Below are 21,071 nucleotides of genomic sequence, written 5' to 3'. Positions count from 1 at the left end.
CCCGATCCGACCTTCCGGCCTTCGGTCTCTTCACGGGGTCCCGCCCCGACCCGCGCTGTGTCAGGTCCCCGCTCGCAACGTGCGCTCTCGCCCTCCGTGCCTCTCGGAGCCGCCCGGGACTCCGCGCCCTCCCGCGGCTCCGGGAATCCGCAGACCCGCGTCTTCTCCGGAAGCGGCCCGGCCCCGCCGCTGGCGCCCCTCCGCGGTCACCGCCTCAGTAAGGCCCCTGAGCCCCTGGGGGAGGGCCTGGGCCCTGCCCAGTGACGCCCCGTGGTCTTCTGTCCCAAGCCCTACCCTCCGCCGGCGCGGGTACCGCTCCCTCATGGGACAGTGTCCTCCCGGGCAGAGCACCTTTGCTCCGTTCCGTGGGTGTCGAGTGAGGCGGGCAGGCCGAGACTGAACCGGGAGACGGAAGGCGTAAAGGAGAGTGAGGACTTGAAAAGTGAGACAGAGGAGGGAGGGAGGTGGGTGCGGTGGGACTGGAGAGACAAAACACCGGTAAAAAAAGGAAAGTGACTGAATAAGAAGCATCGTGTGTGAGGTGTGAAAGTCGCTCAGTCGTGTCCGACTCTTTGCGACCCCATGGACTACAATCCATGGGATTCTCCAGGCCAGAGTACTGGAGTGGGTCACCTTTCCCTTCTCCAGGGGATCTTCCTAACCCAGGGATCAAACCCAGGTCTCCCACATTGCAAGCAGATTCTTTACCAGCTAAGCCACCAGGGAAGCCGTAAGAGGCATTATGGTACATGAAAACAGACAAAAAGGAGATTAATACGGAGATGGCCAAGGACAGAATGGAGGAGGGGACTTTCACCAGCAGTAGCAGTTGGGGAGAGAAGGATAGATTCCAAATTCATTCAGTTCAGTTCAGTTCAGTTGCTAAGTCGTCTCCGACTCTGCGACCCCATGAATCGCAGCACGCCAGGCCTCCCTGTCCATCACCAACTCCCCGAGTTTACACAAACTCACGTCCATTGAGTCGGTGATGCCATCCAACCATCTCATCCTCTAAAATTTTCCAAATTAAGTGTATTGTGTCAGATTCAGATCATGAGACCTCGGTCCTTTTCTTGTCATTATTGTGTACTAAAAGTATTCTCTGGTGCTTAGTAAATAATTTGTACACTATTTCGGTGTGCAGTTGGTAGGGATATTACTGTTTTTTGTCTTAAAAGTCAGTACCAGGTAGTTTAAACAAGTGGTCCAGTGTTCAACAGCATTCTTTCTTCTGTATGTGAGTTTTTAATGTATTGGTCTGTGAGCTACAGTTTTCAACTAAGTATATGCTCCCTTCAAATTTCCTTTATTTTTTTGTTTGTTTTGCAAATATTGAACAATAGGCTGGATGATTCTAGAACTTATTCTCACAGATCTCATTTGTTCATGATGAGTACTTTACTCAGAGCTATTTCCATACCTGAATGTTTGTGTTTCCCAATGCCATTATTTAAAAGTGTTCTTAACGTTATACTTTTTATGTATTCATAGAATTGTAAATTTTTATATCTGTTGTGGAAAATAGAAATTAAATGGTTTTAATCAAGATGATTACAGCCATGAAAGATAACTTGCACTTGCTCAGGAAAATGAAGTGAGATCTGGAATCTTTAGGGGCAGGAGTGAGAATGATCCTGGACCACCCCATGCCTGTGAGGCCAGTAATGGTTCCTCTTTCCTGTTCATGTGTCTTTCCACGTGCCCCAGGACACATTCTTGCATAGTCAAAAGGCAACTGGTAGGGAAAGATCAAGATTTTTAAATTAAGCACAGAACAGAGGTATTTCTCCAAGGAGGAGGTGGCACTTGGTTCAGGAAAGAGAACTTGGAGGAGAAAGGATGATGTACTTTGGATGTTAGAGAGTGAAAAAGAGCCTAGGAAGCTCAGCAACAGGAGAGGAGGAGACCTCTTCCCATCCTTACCTGGTGATGCTGTGCTCAGCAGGTGCTGGAAGACACAAGGATTGGCTTGAAAAGGAGGGTTGTACCAACTTGCCTTCCCATATCTGCTGTGTGATGTGTGGGCTTTACAGCATAGAGGGGCAGAGAAACTTAGCTGTTGATGCCCATGTAGGAGTTTATTGGCCCTGTTCCCTAATAGTTCAGCAGACGCAGAGGACCATTTTTTCCAAATGTTGAATTTCTCCCCTACATGTGTGGTTGTGGCCAGAAAGGGGAGACATTATTTGAAGACATGAATGGCACATTCCCAGCACTAAGGAGTGACTTCTGGCCTGAGCAAGACACCCAGAGTAGGGAGAAGATGAGGGGTCAGGAGCAGAGCTTTATCTGGGAAAGCTCATAGTATCTGTTGATTGATCTGCCCTCTTTCCTGTAATGCTGTTCTTAGGACATGCTAAAATCTGAGTCTCAGATGTCCTGCCTAAGATGTTTCCTCACTCATCTATGGCCTCTCCTATCCCCAGACCAATTCCATCTCACTGTCAGCCAGTGACATGGGACTTGGGACATGGTTCCATTTGGGGGTCATCATGAGCGATGCTGCACGCCCAGACATTGACTAGAGACAGGACCTGGACACCATGCGGTCAATAAGATCACCAGTGGGGACTGCACAGGCACAGGAGGCGATGTAGACCGAGACGAAAGAAAATTGCGGAGAGGGGAAAAGTGTTCTGCCTGGTTGTACAATGTAGCTGAAGCTTAACAACATAAATCTTTTTATTTGGCCTGTAATTAGAGACTTAGCCATGACAAATCACGGTGGCATTCCATCCACGTCATGCAGTATATTTTATTCTGTAATTGTTTAAAAACAGAACCAACCCAAAATGTGTGACAGTAAGAGGATTTTAATATTGTTCACAGCACACCTGTCCCAGGGAGATGTTGGTGCTCATGGATTTGTAAAGAATTGACTCGTCTGCAGATACCGAGTGTTTCTCCTCTTTGGGTAAGTTGGAGTTGCGTTGCTGAGCCAAGAGATGGTTGGCTCATTACATTTCATTTTGTAATAGGTTTTGTCACCATGCTCCCTACACACAGTACACAGTTGCCAAGAAATCCTCATCTGTTTGTCCCCTCATACCTTAACCAGGATTCATTTTAAATATGTGTATATAATTGTAGATTTGGATAAAATAACAACTCTTTGTTCCTAACTTCCATTTTACTAATTATTTAAGGGACTGAGTAAAGGTTATTCTTTATACACATGTATACATAGAATGAATTTTCCTACTTATTTTTCTAATTTATGGTTTAGTTACATACACACAGACACTTTGATAATGTTGATGCAGTGAAACCAAATCATGGCCTTTGCTTTTTTTTCCCTTTGTAAGGTGTCACCTGTTTCATAGTATAAAATATTATGTTCATTTAGTCCTAATATATTGTTTAATATTGTTCATTTCAAGTATTTAATTTGAACTGTTTTAAAGTTTCAAATAATATAGGTTCAGATGTAATTTGACTGATCTCCAGGGTTTTTTTTTTTTCTTTTCAGTTATTTTGGCTATATCCTCATCCCAAATCAAAACTGAGACAAAAATCAACTGTTTGGATATTCCTCATTTTTTATGTGAAATATTACATATGATTTTTGGGGGGTATACTTGATTTACAATTTTGTTTTAGATGTACAGCAAATTGGTTCAGTTGTACATACATATTCACATTATTTTTCAGATTCTGCATATGACTTTTAAATTTGAGTTGCACCACATTTCTGTAGTCACAGATTTTTTTGTCACCATTCCTCTAGTCTAAGAATTTGGTTTGGCAGACTTTGTTCATGTCACATTTATGTCCTTAAAACGTTTTAAAATTTCTTTGCATGGGTTTGCAAATTTATCTGAAGTTAGAGTCATAATATTTTGCTGTTATACATAGAAACTGGCTTTCATGTGTTTACTTAGATTTTAAACTATGTTACTAAATAGGAAACATTGATTTCAGTACATTAAGGTTGGATTTGTCTACTTTAAAAAGTATTATTAGGTATGATAGTTAAAATGGATTCTTATATATATTTTTTTGTTTGAAATCGTATCTTCCAAAAATCATTACAGTTTCAGCTCTTTGATACCATTTTTGAATTTCATCTTTTTTTCTCTCTTTTCTGGGTTCTGACTCAAGCACCTGCACTGATTTCTAGGATACTTCTTCTATTTTGGCACAGCCAAAAAAAACAAAGTCCTATTTAGAGACGGAAAGTAGAATGGTGGTTCCAGGCATTGGGGGAGAGGGGAATGGGGAGTGGTGGTTTAGTGGGTGCAGAGTTTCAGTTTTACAAGATGGAGAGTATTGAAGATGGTTCCACACTATGAATGTATTTCACACCACTGAACTATACACTTAAAAATGGCTAAGATGATAAATGTTATGTGTATGTTTTATTTTACAATTTAAAAAGTTAGACAAATTCTGTGTACAATAAAAATCAGTCCTGAAACTAATCATTTATTCTGGAAATCCTTAAATTTTGTGGATTGCAGAGTTTTTCAGTTATTAGGATAACAACTAGATCTGACTTAAAGAGATGTACACTGGATGAGCTTTTTCTTGCTTGGTAGTGACAACAAAAGATATTCTCTTTGGATAGATATTTACTCAGCATAAATATTTACACTTATGTAGAGTCACCACTCTTCTGTCCACAGTCTGTGAATATTGTTGTTAGATTACAGATCCTCTTACAAATAAAACTAAAGAGGAGGAAGGATTCATTTGCTGCAGATTCTCAGTGCTGCCCAGAACAACCAAAATCATAAAACACTGAAGTCTGAGAAAAGGCATGAAGTTTGCTTTTGAGACTTTTAGAGGACGCAAGAACTAAAGAATACAATTTGTTGTCCTTAATTTCATCTACAGGGTCTGCCTAATTTCCTGATTTTATCTTGATTGGGACCCACTTAGTCAGATACTGTCCTTTGGATTAAAACACTGATAAGATTATCAACAGCATTAAAAGAGAAGTCATCAAAATGATGCATTTTATGGAAAGAGAAAGATGCTCTGAACTCTGGAATGTTGTGGCAGTGTCCTCAGTGAGTATTTGGCTTTACTGGGTTTTCCATCTATTTGGTTCTGGTGAGTACTGGAGACCGTGTTCTTCAAAAGTGAAGTATTCATTTTGGTAGGAATTCAATGAAGGGATTTCTGAGGACCTGACACTCAAACAGATTGAAGGAAATAAGTATGGGGTAGCAAGTTGTGTTTATGTATTTGAGTGGAAATGAAGGATGCTAGTGAACAGTGTAGAAGTAATAGCAGTGCTGAACTGTATTTGAGGTGTTCTGCGAGAGCATCTAAAATGTTAACCCGTGGATGTCTGGTGGAGACATTGAAAAGGTTAGAGACTAGGTAAAGAGTAATATTTGGGGAGAGTGGGAGATGATGTACTGAGATGTGTTTCATTTCTAGTATATGTTAGTTTGGGGGGAAAAAAGAGGCAAGCTCAGAAATGGAATTCAAACATGAGTTTTATCACTTTCAATTTAGAAAAAATAATGGAAGAAATTAAAGCAACTGTGTAAATATGTGGGCATACACTGGCAACGCACATAAATAGAAAAAGGTGAAAGAGGTAGGGTGGAGTCTTGAGATCTTCCAGCAGTATCGTGTGAGAAGTCCTTGGTAAGTGATATGGAGTTAGAGTGACAAGATTACTTTGAAGACTGTAGACTAAGATGTTAGAGAAAGTTAGGGAAAGTATGTTCCCCAAAAGAGCTTGACTTCCCATGTGGCGCAGCAGTAAAGAACCGCCTGCCAAGGCAGAAGACACAACAGATTTGGGTTCAATCCCTGGGTCAGGGAGGTCCCTTGGATAAGGAAGTGGTAACCCACTCCAATATTCTTGCCTGGAGAATCCTATGGACAGAGGAGCCTGGCAGGCTTCAGATCATGGAGTCACAAAGAGCCGGACGTGACTGAGTGTGCACACACATTGCAAGTAGGTGCCATTGATTCCTCCAAATGAAATAAGTACCTAAAATAATTAACCCTGTCAAAATATATTCTTAATTCTCTTAGTTCACAACTAAGTGCAGAAGAAATCTAAAACTTAGTGTTGCTGGAAATTCTTGGAAGAGACAGAGTGATTCCAGATGAGTGTATGAGGGGCTGAGAAAAGCAGGGATGTTTCAAGGTACTAGAGGGCTGGAATGGAGCTGGAGAAACTGCTAGTGCACAAAGTAAGAATAATTAAACCTGAGAAGTTCATGGTTGTTACTCAAGGTGGAGACACACGTGGCATGAGTCATTGATCCCTGTGATTTGGAATTAGAAGGGAACTGGACACTTCACACACTTCATGAGTGAATTAGCATACCAAACTCAGTGGTGTCCACATTCTACTCTAAACTGAAGATGTTTATACCTTCTTTGGGCTTCCCTGATAGCTCAATTGGTAAAGAATCCACCTGGTGTGCAGGAGACTGGTTTGATTCCTGGGTCAGGGAGATCTGCTGGAGAAGGGCTAGGGTACCCACTCCAGTATTCTAGCCTGGAGAATTCCGTAGACTGTATAGTCCATGGAGTCACAAAGAGTCGGACACGACTGAGTGACGTTCACTTTTATGCCTTCTTTACTAAGAACGATAGCCATGCCTTCTTACTTTTGATCCTAGGAGAGCTCTACCCATATTTCTCGTGGAGCACACTGCATGTTTCTTTTGGTTGTCCTGGGAGCTACTTCCAGGTGAAGGGTTGGGGCTTCATGACAAGTGAATGTGGAGATTGCAGACAGCTAAGAGTCTCATGACTTTTTTCTTCTTCCTCAGCTCTGCTTCCTGTTGCTTGGACTGTGTGTAAGTGAAAACCCAGAAGACAGTTGGCAGCTGAACTAGTTACAATGGAATCTCAGGTGGGTAGGAAATTACTCTTTCTGCTGAAATTAGCAGTAGAAATTGCTTTCTAATCTCTATTGCCAGTGCTGGTGGTGGGGTATATGCTCAGTTTTGTCCGGCTCTTTGGAACCCCATGGGCTGTAGCCCACCAAGCTCCTCTGTCCATGGGATTTCCCAGGCAAGAATTCTGGAGTGGGTTGCCATTTCCTTCTCCAGGGGATCCTCCTGACTCGGGTCCACCCCGAGTCTCCCACATCAGCAAATGGATTCTTCACCACTGAGCCTTCTGGGAAGCCCTATTGCCAGTGTATGGACATAGTTCTTCTACCGGCACACATGTTCTAAGTGCACTTGAGAGGTTGTTCAAGGATCTGAGCTTCGTTAAGTTCCCCAGAATTCTGGAATGGTCATGTTGGGTCAAGGACTCATCAAATGGTCATTCCTTCCCAACATTATAGTAAGATATTCCAGTCTTTATTAATGCCATGTATTCAAGAAGAGATGAGAGGTTTTCTTTTCTTTATGCAGCCCATGGCCCAGTTCAGTTCAGTTCAGTCGCTCAGTCGTGTCCGACTCTTTGTGACCCCATGAAACGCAGCACGCCAGGCCTCCCTGTTCATCACCATCTCCCGGCCCACTTGGCAAAAAAAAAAAGATTGTTATTGTAACCATTTTAGTGACTGTGATGGGCTCAGGATTGAGGTGAATACAGGCAGTGGAGGTGAGTAAGGAGGAAAACATCGCAGCACACCCACGGGAGGGCAGATGCTCGCAGACGGCATCGGGAAGCCCAGTGTCACAGGTGCTAAGGGAGTGCTGGCTAGTGCTGAGAGAAAACAAAGGATTATGCAGGAGAAGGCAATGAGGAGTCATTAACTTACATTTTTTTCAAATTTAAACTTCTTAAAATTTTGATAAAATATATTTGTGCTTTTCAAAATCTTCTAAAAAAGAAAACTAAATTTTCATTATTACCAATGTCCCAAGTCATAAATTTTTCCCTCTTTGTAATTTCTGCTTTTTCACATTTCATAACTGGAAACAGTATATAAGGAGCAGTGCTTTCTTAATTTGAGCTGTGATTCAGAAGAAAGAGTATAGGAAGGAGAGTACTACTTTAAGCCCTGAGGAAGTTTTCCATGAATGGAAGAGGCCAGAGCAGTCAGATGGCTTCGGATGTACTTGAGTAGAAAGACAAGACAAAGAAACAAAAGGGACAATAATGACTGATATTTGGAGGTCCCGGGATCATTGAGAAAGGGAGACCTCAGATATAGGAGGGGTCAGGATAAGACTGTCCTTCTGTGCAGAAGTCTCAGACCTGTGGTGTGAGCTGCTGACTCATTTACCTTTAATAGCAAACACCTCAGCTTTGTAAGATGAAAGGTTGTACCTGCTGATCCCAAGACCTGTATGAATGCTAGTCAGTTAGGCAGAATTCTGGATGTTGCTTCAGTATTCTCTGCCATTTCTTGAATAATAAACCTAAAAGTTATATTTAAGAAATGGCTGCTAGATAGTTAGCACTTCACACATTAAGTCATTAGATCTTTCAGAACTGATGACAGGTTATTAAAAACCATTTCACTGATGAAGAAACTGAGGCCATGTAGAGGAATAATCTAACCACGGTCGTGTTTTAAAAGGGGCATATCATGGATATGTCATCCCTTGTGATGAGTCTTAGATTTACTTGAAATTGAATTGAAGACTGTTCAGTTTTCAAGTGGAAATTTTATAATCATGATTTGGAAGTTGTAATTACAAATCTATTGGGAAATCTCCACAGTTTGTTACACCATACCTTGCATTGTCTTTTTATGAAGTTTTCTGTATTCAGAGTGTGTGGTCTTCGCAGGTTTGTCTGAAAGTCAGAGGTTCGTGTCAACAATGAGAATGATTTGATTGGACCCAAAATACTGTTTGAGATTCTGTACACTCAGCTGCCATTTCCGTAGTGCCTTATACCTGTACTGTCCTCCCCTGGCAGAGATGGCCGTGTCTAAAACGATGTCTGTGATGTTTTAGGAATCAGTGACCTTCGAAGATGTAGCTGTGGACTTCACCCAGGAAGAGTGGGCGCTCCTGGACACCTCCCAGAGAAAGCTGTTCAGAGATGTGATGCTGGAGAACATCAGTCATCTGGCCTCAGTTGGTTAGCCAGCTACTCTTTAATGATGTGTGTATGTGCTCAGTCAGCAAGGGTGGAGGAAAACTTTCCCATTTCTCACTCCAGATTCTGCTTTGACTCTTCACCATAACTCTCACAACTACCTTATCAAAATTTTCTTTAGTTCTTATGTTTTGGGGGGCTTCCCCGGTGGCTCCCCTGGTAAAGAATCCACCTGCAATGCAGGAGACCTGGGTTTGATCCCTGAGTTGGGAAGATCCCTGGAGAAGGGAAAGGCTACCCACTCCAGTATTAGCCTGGAAAATTCCATGGACTGTATAGTCCATGGGGTCACAAAGAGTCAGACATGACTGAGTGCTGCTGCTGCTGCTGCTAAGTCGCTTCAGACGTGTCTGACTCTATGCAACCCCATAGACTGCAGCCCACCAGGCTCCCCCATCCCTGGGATTCTCCATCCAAGAACACTGGAGTGGGTTGCCATTTCCTTTTCCAATGCATGAAAGTGAAAAAGTGAAGTCGCTCAGTCGTGTCCGACTCTTAGCAAACCCATGAACTGCAGCCTACCAAGCTTCTCCATCCATGGGATTTTCCAGGCAAGAGTACTGGCGTGGGGTGCCAGTGCCTTCTCCGCATGACTGAGTGACTTTCACTCATGTCACTACTTAGATATAGTTTGTCGATCCCACTACACTGTAACCTTCCTTACACAACTTTGGGTCTTTGTTGCTACTCAGTCTGATGCTCAGGCAGTGGTGGGAACTCACTATTTTTGTATGGGTAAACAAATGTGTTGATTTCTTAAAATTTATTTTACAGCAAGGACTGTGGTTTGATCAGATCACAGTGTTAAAAATAATAGATATATTGTTTTCCACATAGAACTTAGATTTTTCTGGTGGAAGTTGTATGTATTGGATTCTTTGGGGATATAGTATTAAAGCACTGTGAAATGAAAATATTGAAGATTCCATAATCTGTCTTTGAACTTGGGCATGGGCATTAGCAGTGATAGGTCCTTAATGTCTTTGGGAACAAGTTGAAGAGTCATCATTTTGCTAGTCAAAGCCTGTGCATGTTGTTTTCAACATACTCTTCTCTGTTGCGACCTTTAGAGGTTATTGTGTTCTTCCTCACTAGTCTGCTCTGTGATCATGCACTGTTATGAGCGTGGAACTCAAAATCCGCATATCTTTCTCCTACCAACAGGTAATCAGCTTTACAAATCAGATGTGATTTCCCATTTGGAGCAAGGAGAGCAACTTTCAAGAGAAGGGTTAGGCTTCCTACAAAGTCAGAGTCCAGGTGAGCTCCAAGAACCTGTACTTCAATAGGAGGAGGAGCCTGGTCAGTGAGTGAACAGGCCCTAAGGAATCAAGTGAAAGTTGCTCAGTCATGTCTGACTCTTGGTGGCCCCATGGATTGTAGCCTGCCAAGCTCCTCTGTCCATGGAATTCTCCAGGCAAGAATACTGAAGTGGGTAGCCGATCCCTTCTCCAGGGAATCTTCCCAACCCAGGGATCGAACCCAAGTCTTCCACATTGCAGGTGAATTCTTTACTGTCTGAGCCACCAGGGAAGCCCAAGAAAACTGTTGGGTAGCCTATCCCTTCTTCAGGGGATCTTTCTGACGCAGGGATCGAACTGGGGTCTCCTGCATTGTAGGCTGTTTTTAAAATTTAGACAGTGTCATGGGGAAACATTTTTCAGATGTTATCATATGTTGAAGGCATCAGTTTTCTATTCACAAGGCTTTCTGCCATTGTCCTTGGCTTTACACAAGGTGAAATTTGTGTACCCACTGGAATTAATAAACATTCACAAAACATCCCTTTTCATGGTCCTGTTCTATGAATAGGATCTTCTCTTTTCTTCCCCAACTTGCCATATTCATTTTATCTTCCTCATAATTCAGTCCTGAGAATGACAGTTATCTGTTTCTTCTCTGTTTAGAGTATTCCCTAATTTGACATTCTTTCCCATCTGTGTCAGTATTTGAAACAGACACAAATGAGCATTGAGTCACTTCAACATTTTACTTCCACTGATACCACCATTATAGTAATTTATTTTTTTCTAGTCATTTCAGATAGAGAAGATGATTTGAAAAAACAGAAAATGTTATCTATGCAGCATACCTGCAAGAAGGACGCCCCTCTACATCGTGCAGTGGTAAGCTTCACAAGCATAAACATGTTCCTCCAGATGAAGACCTGGGACTTAAATAAATTGGAAATTTGGCATACGTACCTGATTTAACTAAAGTTGGGATCATGGACTTCCATAGGAGAAAGTTTTAGTTAGTCTGGTTTTAAGGAAGAGAAGATTAACCGATAGTCAGAACTATAAACAGTTTATAGTCTTATAAACAGATAGTTATGTAATTATGGGTTATATTCCTAAACACTGAAACATAATAATGTCTTTAAAATTAAATAGGTATCTCTGCGGTTGGGATATTACAAAAGGTAAATCTATGCTTGCAAGAGAGTAATACCTCATGTTTATTAAATATTAAAAATATAGAAGCAATTTTAACTGGAGTCCATCACTGAATGATTACCCTAGAATTTATATGTAGAGAAAGGAAGGAATGAATAACTTTGGCAAACTTGTAACAATCTCTCATTTCATTTCAAAAAGCAGAGGTCTCACACTCAAGAGGATCCTTTGGAATGCAACAATTTCAGAGAAAAATTTACTGAAATCTTACCATTGACTCAGTATGTAATACCTCAAGTGGGAAAGAAACCCTTTATTAGCCAAGATGTTGGAAAAGCCGTCAGTTACTTGCCATCCTTTAATATACAGAAGCAGATTCGTTCTAGAAGTAAATCATATGAATGTCATCAAAGACGGATTACCTTTATTCAAGGTTCTGCCCATAGACAACACAATAATACTCAGACTGGAGAGAAAACATTTGAATGTCATGTATGTAGGAAAGCCTTCGGTAAAAGTTCTAACCTTAGACGACATGAGATGATTCACACTGGAGTGAAACCACATAGATGTCATCTTTGTGGAAAATCCTTCACTCATTGTTCTGACCTTAGAAAACATGAAAGAATTCACACTGGAGAGAAATTATATGGATGTCATCTGTGTGGCAAAGCCTTCAGTAAAAGTTATAATCTTAGGCGACATGAGGTGATTCACACCAGAGAGAAACCAAATGAATGTCATCTGTGTGGGAAAGCCTTTGTTCATTGTTCTGACCTTAGACAACACGAGAGAACTCACTTTGGGGAGAAACCATATGGATGCCACCTGTGTGGGAAGACTTTCAGTAAAGCTTCTTACCTTAGACAACATGAGAGGACTCACAATGGAGAGAAGCCATATGGGTGTCACCTGTGTGGGAAGGCCTTCACTCACTGTTCTCACCTTAGAAAACATGAGAGGACTCACACTGGAGAGAAGCCGTATGAATGCCATCTGTGTGGAAAAGCCTTCACTGAGTCTTCTGTCCTTAGACGACATGAGAGGACTCACACTGGAGAGAAGCCATATGAATGTCACCTGTGTTGGAAAGCCTTCACTGATTCTTCTGTCCTTAAGCGGCATGAAAGAACTCACACTGGAGAGAAACCATATGAATGTCACCTATGTGGGAAAACCTTCAATCACTCCTCTGTCCTTAGACGACATGAAAGAACTCACACGGGTGAGAAACCATATGAATGCAATATATGTGGTAAAGCCTTCAATAGGAGTTATAACTTTAGATTGCATAAGAGAATTCACACTGGAGAGAAACCATATAAATGTTACCTATGTGGAAAAGCCTTCAGTAAATATTTTAACCTCAGACAACACGAGAGAACTCATGCTGTAAAGGTAATAAATGAAGATTCACCACCCATACCTTCAGCGTATAAACACTCTTGAGGACTCACACAATGAAGAAATACTGTGTTTATTTTCAATGTATAAGAGTCTTTATGCATCCTTATTAATTAAAGTTAATTCACAGTAGACAGAATCCATGTGCATGTCACCTGTGTAACACAGCCTTTAGCAGTGGACTCGGGAGAACAAACTGAATGGAATGAATGTGGAGGGATCTTCATCCTCAGCTGTGACTGTGAAACAGATGAATCACATTTCAGAGAAATTCCAGTAGTATACCTGTAATTAGTGTAGAAATACCTTCGGTTATAAGTTATCCTTCAAATAAGTAAACCACAGAGGAGAGAAACTAGACCTGTAACCACTGTGCGCTTGTTTACCGTAGCACCACTCTTGGCACGCATCTGAAGATTCAGTGTCAGGTAACTGCTAGTGGAAACAAACTAGGACATGAAAAAGATGGAAGGCATTTGGAGTGTCCCCTTCTGGAATGCCTGACACACACTAATTCATGTGATGACAAAAGGGCTGCCCCCCTAGTGATGCATGAAACACCCAGAAAGCAGGGAGAGCAGAAGCAGCCGTGGTCCCCGATCTTGCCCATACTGCCCTGTCAACAGCCATGAGTCCACAGAGCCCCAGCTGGGAGTGGGACCCAGGAGTCCCAGCCCCTCCCATACACAAACAGAAGGCTCAGAGAGGGGAAGGTGGAGCTTTCTTCTGCCAGGGTAACAAGAAGGCCTGGGCCTTGGTGCCCATTTGAACATGTCTAGTACCTGTGTTTCACAGGTGGCAAAACAACACAGATGTTTGTAATTTATCCCATGTTTTTTTGGGACACAGATATGGACTCGAAGGGATGGAAAACATACTCCACATAAATGGAAATCATAAGAACAGAGCTAGCCATGTTTACATCAGACACGGACTAATTCAAAACTGAGTTCATCAAGAGGATATGTAACATTTGTAAATATGTCATACAATATAACACCCAGACTAGAGTGCAGGAAATGCCTTATAATGATCAAATAGAGGAAGCATTCCAAAATAAAGGGAGATAGGATGAAGGAAAGATCTTATTTTATTTTATTGTATAAAAAATATAAGATGAATCAGAGTGCATGTGTTCATGTATGTATGTGTGTACACAATAAAACTACAGAATATAAAACAGTATGTGAAGTTACATGAAAATTGGTCAAGTAGGAAAGTTTACATGTCAAATAAAATGCATTAATAACTTTTATTCAGTCAGCAGTGACATGGAAACAGGAAAACCATATTCATCTTTTCACATGCATAAAAGGGAATGTAAAGTCCTGTTTAAAGCTGAGTGAAAAGCCCACCTCCTGGTTGTGGATGAGAATAGCTTTAGGTAGGGGGTAGCTAACCGATTCAATGGACGTGAACTTGGGCCAACTCCAGGAGATGGTGAGGGGACAGGGAAACCTGGCATGCTGCAGTCCATGGGATCCCAAAGAGTCTTGACGCAACTTGGCAACTAACAACAAAGCTTGCCAAACTCTATCAAAATATGAATACACCCTAGTTTGAATCAGCAAACGAACTCCAGCTTGCCCAAAGCAGAGGAAAACTTGGACATCTGCAGATAAATCGTTCTGCTCGTTAATGGCCACTAAGAATTCCTTATGAAAAGAGTGTACCTTGAGATGGAAGAGGGCTCAGGGAAGGCCATGAGTGACTGAGCAGAAATGTGAGGCAAGATACAGGAGAGAGATTAGCAGGCCTTGGGGAAAAAAGGACACTTTAGGGAGAGAACACACCAACCAAAAGAGAAGATGCTTCCTAAGAAGCCCTCCTTACTCCTGCTTTTCTCATCTGAGCTCTCTAAGGCAAGATCAGTCTTAACTGGTCACTTTTGGGAATTGAAAATACATCTTTCAACATACCTCCTTCCTGTGACACAACCATATACATAAGGACAAATTCACCATGTGGATGTGATGGTCATCTGCTGTCCAGTAAAACACTGGGAACTCAAGGTCTCTAAGCATGGAACCCATAGATTGGTTTTTCTGTCCTTTAGAGTTTTCCTTTGCTAATGAAACCCACATGTTGCTTGGCAGCAGTGGGTATAAGGGAGGAGCTGACCTACCCATGAAGTGAGACACTGAGGATGCTTCTAGTCCCTGAGGAACAGCATATCCAGGAAAGGATGGCCAAAAATTTTCATTTGCCCTAATTCTCCCACCCAGTCCTAGCTCCTTAATTCTCTACAGTGTTCTTTTCATTCTCCAAGCCCAGTTCACATAGCCATGTGGCCCCTCCCAATGGGAAAGGTAGTTTTGTTCTATGCTTAGTTTTAAAAGTCTTGGTCCAGATGACACCCACACTGAGCACGTGCCTTGAAGCAGCTGAGGCATATTCTAGATAAAAGCAATTCATCCTCAAGCAGCGCCCTTTAATAACCAAACGGTGTCTCCCTTTGCAGGCACGCTGTAAGTGAGGGTGCTTGTTCACAAGTGAGGAGGAGGATAAGGGAGAACCCAGACCCCGGGGTCAGAACCCAGATCCACACCCTGGGCATCTCTCTCTCAGAGTGAAATTTTGCTAATTTGGACTCTTCCTCTGAGGTCACGTTTGCAGGACAGAGAAATGTTGGTACTTCCCAGGAGGTTGCGTGGGGAATTATAGTCACTGTGCCGCCAGGCAATTGTTTGTTTCGTAAATAAAGACCTTCCCTTCTGGACAGGCCAAGCTCTGCTTCACCTCTGCAGTGGCGATGTCACCAAGCCTCCGCTGGGAGTGAGCTCCTGCCATGGATGCTCTGCCCACTCTCGCTCTGACTGTCCTGGCCCCACTCTCCTCGGGCACACCGACCTCCCAGCTCCTCAGTAGCTGTCTCCCTGACTTACTGGGCTCCTATTGTTGCCACATAATTAAACTGTGATTTCCCTTTCCGCTTTCATCTCTTCCAACTTGCTCCCCCACGTCTCTGAGCTGTGGGTCAGAGCGAGCTTGGACTGGGAAACAGGGCTACTGGTTTAGTTCGAAGAGAACTAAATTCTTCGCCTGATTAGGCTTCGGGCCAGCATGGTGGAGCCTGTCTGGGGATGTGTTACCTGGAGCACGTCAGTGCCTGGTCAGAGCAGTGCTGTGTGGCAGGGGTGACCTGGGGGGTTGGGTGGGCTCAGAGGTCTGATCCAGGCTCCAGGCCTGTAAGTGGCTTCTGGCCACCTCTTTGTGCTCAGGTACTGTGCTCTATCTCCTCTCATCACGCAGAGATGGGCACCTGGGGGTGTCCCAGCTCCACACATTCTGAGGTGCTGGGTGGGAGAGAAAGAGCCTTGGCCTTCAATCCCTGCCAAGGGGTTTCCTTGGACAGCAGGGGGCCCTACAGCCAGAGGAGGCTGTTAACTGAAGACTGAATGGATGCAGTGAAGGGGCTGTGTGTGTTCCTGTGGCTGGCGAGGTGAAGGGGGTGGTCCTGACACTGTTAAAGAGCAGGCATCCTGGTTCTGTTTACACTGTGTTTCCTGGGGACGGGACACAACCAGGCTGCAAGCCCCTCCCAACCCTCCTCGTGGGGTCAGTACAAGGCTCTCTGGCCACTTCTGAGGGGCAGGGAAGACCGAGGAAGACAGCGGGGTGTGGGGGTGCTTGAGTTCTAAGCAGCCCCCAACCCCCCAACCCCGGAGAACTGAAGGCAGATAGAACAACTTCTAGAAGGATTGGCGGGAGTGGGGAGGACTGCATCGGGGGGTGGGGGAGGAGGGAGATGGGGGAGGAGATCGAGGGCTGCAGCGAGGGTGGCAACTTGATGGGCCCTGTGTGTGATTGATCGCCTGAGTGGACACAGGCCACGAGATCAGCAAGAGGACCCGACCCCCTGGTCCTCCACCCAGTGGCCTCAGCAGTCACCAGGGTCAGGGCAGCAGCCCTGGTACAGAACCCCTCCCCTGGGGAGGAGGCTCCCCCACTCCCACCCCCCCGGGTCGCCCCCGCCACACAGCACTGCTCTGACCAGGCACTGACGCGCTCCAGGTAACACATCCCCAGACAGGCTTCGCTACGCTGGCCCGAAGCCTAACCAGGCGAAGAATTTAGTTCTCTTTGAAAATGTACTTTAGGCTAACACACTAATGTAATTTGTAGTTTAATAGCAGTTTATTTAGATTTTAAATACATCAAAAGTTAAAAACTACAACTTTTCCACCACTTTATACCCAGCACCCACAGCAATGCCTAGCACTGTCTCATTCACGGTCGGTAACATCAGGAAAAAAAATCACTTTGTCGGTTCTACTTTCCTCTTTCTCATCCATCCATTGCCTCCCTAATATTGTCTGTCATATGTTTCTTAAAATACAACACTACTCTGTTGAATTAATTCACAATTAATTACACTCATCTCACAAACCAGCAAAGTAATGCTCAAAATTCTCCAAGCGAGGCTTCAACAATACGTGAACAAAGAACTTCCAGATTTAGCTGGATTTAGAAAAAGCAGAGGAACCAATCGTCAAATTGCCAACATCTGTTGGATCATCGAAAGAGCAAGAGAGTTCCAGAAAAACATCTACTTCTGCTTTATTGACTACACCAAAGCCTTTGGTGTAATCAAAGGCTGTATGGATCACAACAAACTGTGGAAAGTTCTTCAAGAGATGGGAATACCAGGCCACCTGAGCTGCCTCCTGAGAAACCTGTATGCAGGTCAGGAAGCAACAGTTAGAACTGGACATGTAACAACAGACTGGTTCCAAATTGGGAAAGGAGTATGTCAAGGCTGTATATTGTCACCCTGCTTATTTAACTTATATGCAGAGTACATCATGCAAAATGCTGGGCTGGATGAAGCACAAGCTGAAATCAAGATTGCCGGGAGAAATATCAATAATCTCAGATATGCAGATGACACCACCCTTATGGAAGAAAGTGAAGAACTGAAGAGCCTCTTGATGAAAATGAAAGGGAGTGAAAAAGCTGGCTTAAAACTCAACATTCAGAAAATAAAGATCATGGCATCTGGTCCCATCACTTCATGCCAAATAGATGGGGAAACAGTGGCTGAGTTTATTTTTCTCGGCTCCAAAATCACTGCAGATGGTGACTGCAGCCATGAAATTAAAAGACGCTTACTCCTTCGAAGAAAAGCTATGACCAACCTAGACAGCATAGTAAAAAGCAGAGACATTACTCTTCCAACAAAGGTTATATAGTCAAAGCTATGGTTTTTCCAGTGGTCATGTATGGATGTGAGATTTGGACTATAAAGAAAGCTGAGCACCAAAGAATTGATGTTTTTGAACTGTGGTGTTGGAAAAAAAACTCTTGAGAGTCCCTTGGACTGCAAGGAGATCAATCCCAAAGGAAATCAGTCCTGAATATTCATTGGGAGAACCGATGCTGAAGCTGAAACTCCAGAATTTGGCCACCTGCTGTGAAGAGCTGACTCATTTGAAAAGACCCTGACGCTGGGAAAGATGGAAGGCGGGAGGAGAAGGGGGTGACAGAGGATGAGATGGTTGGCTGGCATCACCGACTCAATGGATATGAGTTTGAGCAAGCTCAGGGAGTTGGTGATGGAAAGGGAAGCCTGGTGTGCTGCAGTCCATGAGGTTGCAAAGAGTCGGACACGACTGAGTGACTGAACTGAACTGAAATGAAATAATTCACTCCATTCCAAAGGGACAATCTCATTCACAAAACCAAATGCAGTTATATCATTAATTCACCCAGTGGTTTCCACGTGCCTTTGACAGAGACCCTTTGGACCCGTCGTGACTCTGGGGCCCAGAATCCGGTCCTGCTGCCCTCCCTAGGCCAGCACCCCCACCTCTGCCCCGCAGCCCCGCCCCCAGCCTGCCCTCAGCTCCCAGGCACAGCAGTTCTGTTCACTGCTGCCACTTTACCCAAGTTCTGACACCATGGGGGAGGGGGGGGGCACTGTAAAACTTTAGTCCTATTTCCAACTGCTGAAATAAAATTTTACTAATTTTACTACTATGCGTTTATTATGCTATTTCCCCAGCTCCACAAATGTTTTCCTTCAGAATCATGTCTAGAGGGTATTTTTGTTTCCTTAAATTTTCTCTTTTAAACTAGCCTTTAAACTACAAAGTAATTGAAAATCTGTCCTTCCTATATTTCAGGCTAATTCTCCTTAAATGGCACGGGCCTTGTTCAGAGTCTTCTGGCTTATATATTAATTTCTGCAAAAAAACATCATTTGCCTCATGAATGCTACAGCTTAAGTCAGGCTGTAAAGACACAGGAACGTAAAAGCAAACCATGTTTGTTGAGCACAGATGACATGAAATGGTTGCTATGAATACAATACACCCTACAGGGTTTTATAAAATGATCTGCCTGGAATCAAATATCTGTATCTAAAATGAAAAGCGCTAGCAAGCTAGCAAACGCGGGCGCCCGTGACGGCACACAAGCGCGGCCGAGAGGAGGTACCCCACGTCCAAGGTAAGGAGCAGTGGCTGCACTTTGCTGGAGCAGCCGTGAAGAGATACCCCACATCCAAGGCAAGAGAAATCCAAGTAAGATGGTAGGTGTTGCACGAGGGCATCAGAGGGCAGACACACTGAAACCACAATCACAGACAACTAGCCAATCTGATCACGTGGACCACAGCCTTGTCTAACTCAATGAAGCTAAGCCATGCCATGTAGGGCCACCCAAGATGGACAGGTCTTGGTGGAAAGGTCTGACAGAATGTGGTCCACTGGAGAACGGAATGGCAAACCACTTCAGTATTCTTGCCTTGAGAAACCCATGAACAGTATGAAAAGGCAAAAAGATAGGACACTGAAAGATGAACTCCCCAGGTCAGTAGGTGCCCAATATGCTACTGGATATCAGCGGAGAAATAACTGCAGAAAAAATGAAGGGATGGAGACAAAACAAAAACAATACCCAGTTGTGGAGGATGTGACTGGTGATTGATAGAAGCAAGGTTCCATGCTGCAAAGAGCAATATTGCATAGGAACCTGGAATGTCAGGTCCATGAATCAAGGCAAATTGGAAGTGGTCAAACAAGAGATGGCAAGGGTGAACGTTGACATTCTAGGAATCAGTGAACTAAAATGGACTGGAATGGGTGAATTTAACTCAGATGACCATTATATCTACTACTGCAGGCAGGAATCCCTCAGAAGAAATGGAGTAGCCATCATGGTCAACAAGAGAGTCCAAAATGCAGTACTTGGATGCAATCTCAAAAACCACAAAATGATCTCTGTTCATTTCCAAGGAAAATCATTCAATATCACAGTAATCCAAGTCTATGCCCCTACCAGTAATGCTGAAGAACCTGAAGTTCAACAGATCTATGAAGACCTACAAGACCTTCTAGAACTAACACCCCAAAAAGATGTCCTTTTCATTATAGGGGACTGGAATGCAAAAGTAGGAAGTCAAGAAACACCTGGAGAAACAGGCAGTTTTGGCCTTGGAGTACAGAATAAAGCAGGGCAAGAGAAAGAGAACACATTGGTCATAGCAAACAGCCTCTCCCAACAACACAAGGGAAGACTCTACACATGGACATCACCAGATGGTCAACACCGAAATCAGATTGATTATATTCTTTGCAGCCAAAGATGGAGAAGCTCTAGTCAGCAAAAACAAGACCAGGAGCTGACTGGCACAGATCATGAACTCCTTATTGCCAAATTCAGACTTAAATTGAATAAAGTAGGGAAAACCACTAGCCCATTCAGGTATGACCTAAATCAAATCCCGTATGACTATACAGTGGAAGTGAGAAATAGATTTAAAGGCCGAGAGCTGATAGATAGAGTGCCTGATGAACTATGGACAGAGGTTCGTGACATTGTAGAGGAGACAGGGATCAAGACCATCCCCATGGAAAAGAAATGCAAAAAAGCAAAATGGCTGTCTGAGGAGGCCTTACAAATAGCTGTGAAAAGAAGGGAAGCGAAAAGCAAAGGAGAAAAGGAAAGATATAGGCATCTGAATGCAGAGTTCCAAAGAATAGCAAGGAGAGATAAGAAAGCCTTCTTCAGCGATCAATGCAAAGAAATAGAGGAAAAGAACAGAATGGGAAAGACTAGAGATTTCTTCAAGAAAATTAGAGATACCAAGGAAACATTTCATGCAAAGATGGGCTCAATAAAGGACAGAAATGGTATGAACCTAACAGAAGATATTAAGAAGAGGTGGCAAGAATACACAGAACTATACAATAAAAGAGCTTCATGACCCAGATAATCATGATGGTGTGATCACTCACCTAGAGCCAGACATCCTGGAATGTGAAGTCAAGTGGGTCTTAGGAA

The 21,071-nt window shown here is 43.4% G+C and overlaps 1 protein-coding gene across 1 annotated transcript; it reads left to right on the top strand.

Annotated features, from left to right (window-relative positions):
- The first annotated feature begins 33 nt into the window (after positions 1-33).
- On the top strand, positions 34-12,790 carry LOC138073029 (zinc finger protein 596-like). The gene is given in 9 exon segments (XM_068964435.1): positions 34-217; positions 2,830-2,914; positions 4,837-5,012; positions 6,747-6,829; positions 8,841-8,967; positions 10,150-10,245; positions 11,020-11,111; positions 11,583-12,758; positions 12,761-12,790. Coding segments are annotated over 6 exon segments (1,533 nt in total). The 5' UTR covers positions 34-217; positions 2,830-2,914; positions 4,837-5,012; positions 6,747-6,817.
- The last annotated feature ends 8,281 nt before the right edge of the window (positions 12,791-21,071 follow it).

This window comes from Capricornis sumatraensis, chromosome 1 (assembly GCF_032405125.1).
Source record: "Capricornis sumatraensis isolate serow.1 chromosome 1, serow.2, whole genome shotgun sequence".
Classification (NCBI taxonomy): Eukaryota; Metazoa; Chordata; class Mammalia; order Artiodactyla; family Bovidae; genus Capricornis; species Capricornis sumatraensis.
Note: the sequence above shows the minus strand (reverse complement) of the source record. Positions and strands in the feature narration are given on the sequence as shown.